Raw genomic sequence first — 3,144 nt, 5'->3', positions numbered from 1 at the left:
GAGAGAGACCCGCCCTGCCCTCAACTATTTACTGTGCCTCCCCCTCTCACTTTCTCTTTCCTCTGCTGCCTTTATTTCTGCTTTTACTCGGGCATGGACAGCAGCTGCGATTGGAGTTTTTCTTCTTTTCTATCACCACAGTCGAGTAAGTCCACGACATTAGCTACACATGGCATGAGCCATATCTAACTGTGTACCTCACAGTCTTACAGTCACAATCATGTCTTCCTCTCCCCAAGCTTCCCCTGCGGTCGATGCTGAGCATGTCGGTTCTGGTAAGTCACGATGTTCCCCTTTCCACGAGCGCGCTTGACAGTTCCTATGCATCTCAAGATCACAAATCACTACTTATTGCCGTCGTTTAGTCGCGTGTCTGAGTGTGATTTGGGGGTTTTCAAGGTCTGTGATCGAGGCTTTGGCAATTTCATCGCACGCCTAGACGTGCGACTCCCACCTCGATCTTGAATGCCTTTCCCCCAGACAAGTTGACTGTGGACTTGATGTTTACGCTGTTCATTGTCATGGCGCCACCAGAACGTTCATGTCCTCTCCGCGTCCCGTCTCTCCTCTTGTGCGACGATGCGCTAAGGCTCGTCCGCACTTCCGTTGCGCGTTTAACCAACCCTCAGCATAAGACAGACGGGTTGCCACTTGTACCAATGGCACTGCGCAACAGAGCCGCTGAAGTCTACTGGGATATCTTTACAAAGTCCTGGAGGAAGGAGGCCGAGAATTACACCGACTTGGAGACGGCTTCACGACTTGTCAACTCCGGCGATCAATCATGTTCTCACAAGAAGTGGTTGATAACTTGTGAAAAGAGATGGACTGAGCACCACTTTTCGAACAAGGACAAGGCTGCGACATCACAGGCCTATCGCTCTTTCGGAGAACTATTGAAGGCGGAAACTTATTTGATTCGATTCATCTCTGAGCGCGATGACGTCTTACCCCGTCAAGGAGACCTGAAGCGCCTAATTCACCATGCTACCAAGAGAGGCTTCCGAGGCCTCATCGACCTGTGGAACAACCGGGACAACTGGGCCCAGAAGGCCAAGACGGTGAATCAGCGAACCGTTGCAACCACAATGCCCAGTCATGTCCAACCAGCTGGTGGGAGCCTTGCTCCAGTAGAGCCCTAGAATGGTCCTACTGCGGGACCTCCCCCCAACAACAAAAGAAAGGCATCTACACCAGCCTCCACAGCCGCCGACCCGACTCGAAGGGCTCGAGGTCATCAGTTTCAAGCGGAGGACCCCACCCTCACTCAGCGCAGCCAACTCCCATTTCTCCAAATAATCTTCAACAGCAGGGTGGTTTGGTCCCAGGTATTCCGCAGCACATACCCATTGGCCGCAATATTGTCTCCCCTACTACCGCTATAACTAGAGAGCCCTAGAACGGCTCCCCACCAGTCGACAGAGCAACTCCGCGATCCGAATCAGCACCACTCAGCCGCAAAGGAACTACGCGGCGTCTTACAAAGGAAGAGTCCGAACAGTCCCCTGGAATTGCATCCGAGTTGGATTTTACTGGAATGTCCCCGGATGAGATAAAGGCTGCCAAGAAACAAGCGAGGGAACAGAGGAGGCCATTCACGGACCACCATCGAAACAAGCAGATCAAGGCAGGGGTGTGGAAGCCACAGAGAGGGGGTGCAGGACGGAGGGGAGCTCCAAGGACACCCAACAACACCCCAACAGCCTCTCCGGTCGACGATGCGCACGGCCACAACGGTGTAGCGAGGGCCGCCCCCGATCAGGTTGTGCAGAATAATGGAAATGGGATGGTCATAATCCAGATCACTCCCACATGATCCCTCGCATGAACTGGCACCGGCCCGAAGAGCAGCCCGAGAGCAACGTCGATGATCACCTCGATCACCCACTTCCAGCAACAAGATCAAGGCCAGGATCAAGCTCAGGGTGAAGGTCAGATCCAAGCCGAAGATAGAGTCGAGGGCAGACAGGAGACTGGCGGATTTCTCGGCGATGGTGGGCCCCCGTTGGGACTCTGGCCTTGATAACGGCATCAACATGGAGGATATCCTCAAGGACGTCAACGTGGACGATATCCGCAAGGTCACACCAATATGGATGAGATCCTCAAGAACATTAACATGGACGAGATCCTCAAGGGCATCCCCGGAATCCACGACCAGGTTCAAGGTCAGATAGCCCAAGCCGACAACAACGTCGAAGGCGAACAGGAGGCAGGCGGGCTGAACGGCAGTGATGTCCTCCCTTGGAACTTGGGCATTAACACCCCCTCAACATGCATGATATGCTCAAGGATATCTCCGGCACCCCCGAACAGGCTCAAGGCCAGATGGAAGCCGAGAGATGGAAGCCGAGGATACAGCCGGGGGACAAGAGGAGAGAGGCGGAGTGGCCCATATGGATTCCCTCCCTTGGGACCCAGATTTTGACAACATGGTAAATCTATCGGATATCCTTGACGTCATCCCGGGGTCTCCAGATGGGGCGCCCGGTGACTGGCTTTCTGAAAATGGTCTTTGAGGTATTTGAAAAAGGGGGGTGAAGAAAGAGGATCAAGAAAGCGAAAGGGTTATTAGGAGCGGGGAATTTGTGTTGTCTGGAGGCTTTTATGGCAATCTTTTAAGGAGGGCTTTTACTGGGGATCTTTTATTGGGCGGGGGGCTTTTATTGGGGTTTTTTTATGGAGGTTTCCATGGTTTTTTATGGGCGGTTTCACGGTTTTTTATGGGGTCTTCATGGGTTTTTGTGGGGGTTTGCGGCTAGGTTTTTCATTTCATGATACCTTGTATGATACTGTAACTATACAAAACCAAACCTTGAGATACTTTGAATATGTCTTTGTGTCTGAATGTCGGAGCTGGACGTTTGCTCTCTTCAAATAGGGATAGGCGATGCAACGATTCTGGAGGCGGTGGAAAGTCATCTTATATCTATCTTTTCTCAGAGAGCAGTTGGTATTATTGAAGTACACACCTAAAGACAAGCCCTCAAGGTATCGTCATGTTCCATGTGTTGACTGTCTTAAAATAATAATACCGTTAAAGATATGATATAAGTCGTTATTACACTATAATACATTTAATAAAAGAGTTCCTAAAACTCCTAAGAATTTACCGATGTGTAAAACCTATGTCGGCCTAAAATC

The 3,144-nt window shown here is 51.1% G+C and overlaps 1 protein-coding gene across 1 annotated transcript; it reads left to right on the top strand.

Moving 5' to 3' along the window:
- Window positions 1-2,092: 2,092 nt before the first annotated feature.
- Window positions 2,093-2,439, top strand: QC761_305145 (uncharacterized protein; the record flags this gene model as incomplete). The annotated part of the gene is made up of 2 exons (XM_062877659.1): window positions 2,093-2,236; window positions 2,293-2,439. The coding sequence occupies 2 exons, from the start codon at window positions 2,093-2,095 to the stop codon at window positions 2,437-2,439; spliced, it is 291 nt and encodes a 96-aa protein (XP_062733455.1).
- Window positions 2,440-3,144: the final 705 nt, after the last annotated feature.

Source organism: Podospora bellae-mahoneyi, chromosome 3, assembly GCF_035222275.1.
Source record: "Podospora bellae-mahoneyi strain CBS 112042 chromosome 3, whole genome shotgun sequence".
In the NCBI taxonomy this organism is placed as follows: Eukaryota; Fungi; Ascomycota; class Sordariomycetes; order Sordariales; family Podosporaceae; genus Podospora; species Podospora bellae-mahoneyi.
Note: the sequence above shows the minus strand (reverse complement) of the source record. Positions and strands in the feature narration are given on the sequence as shown.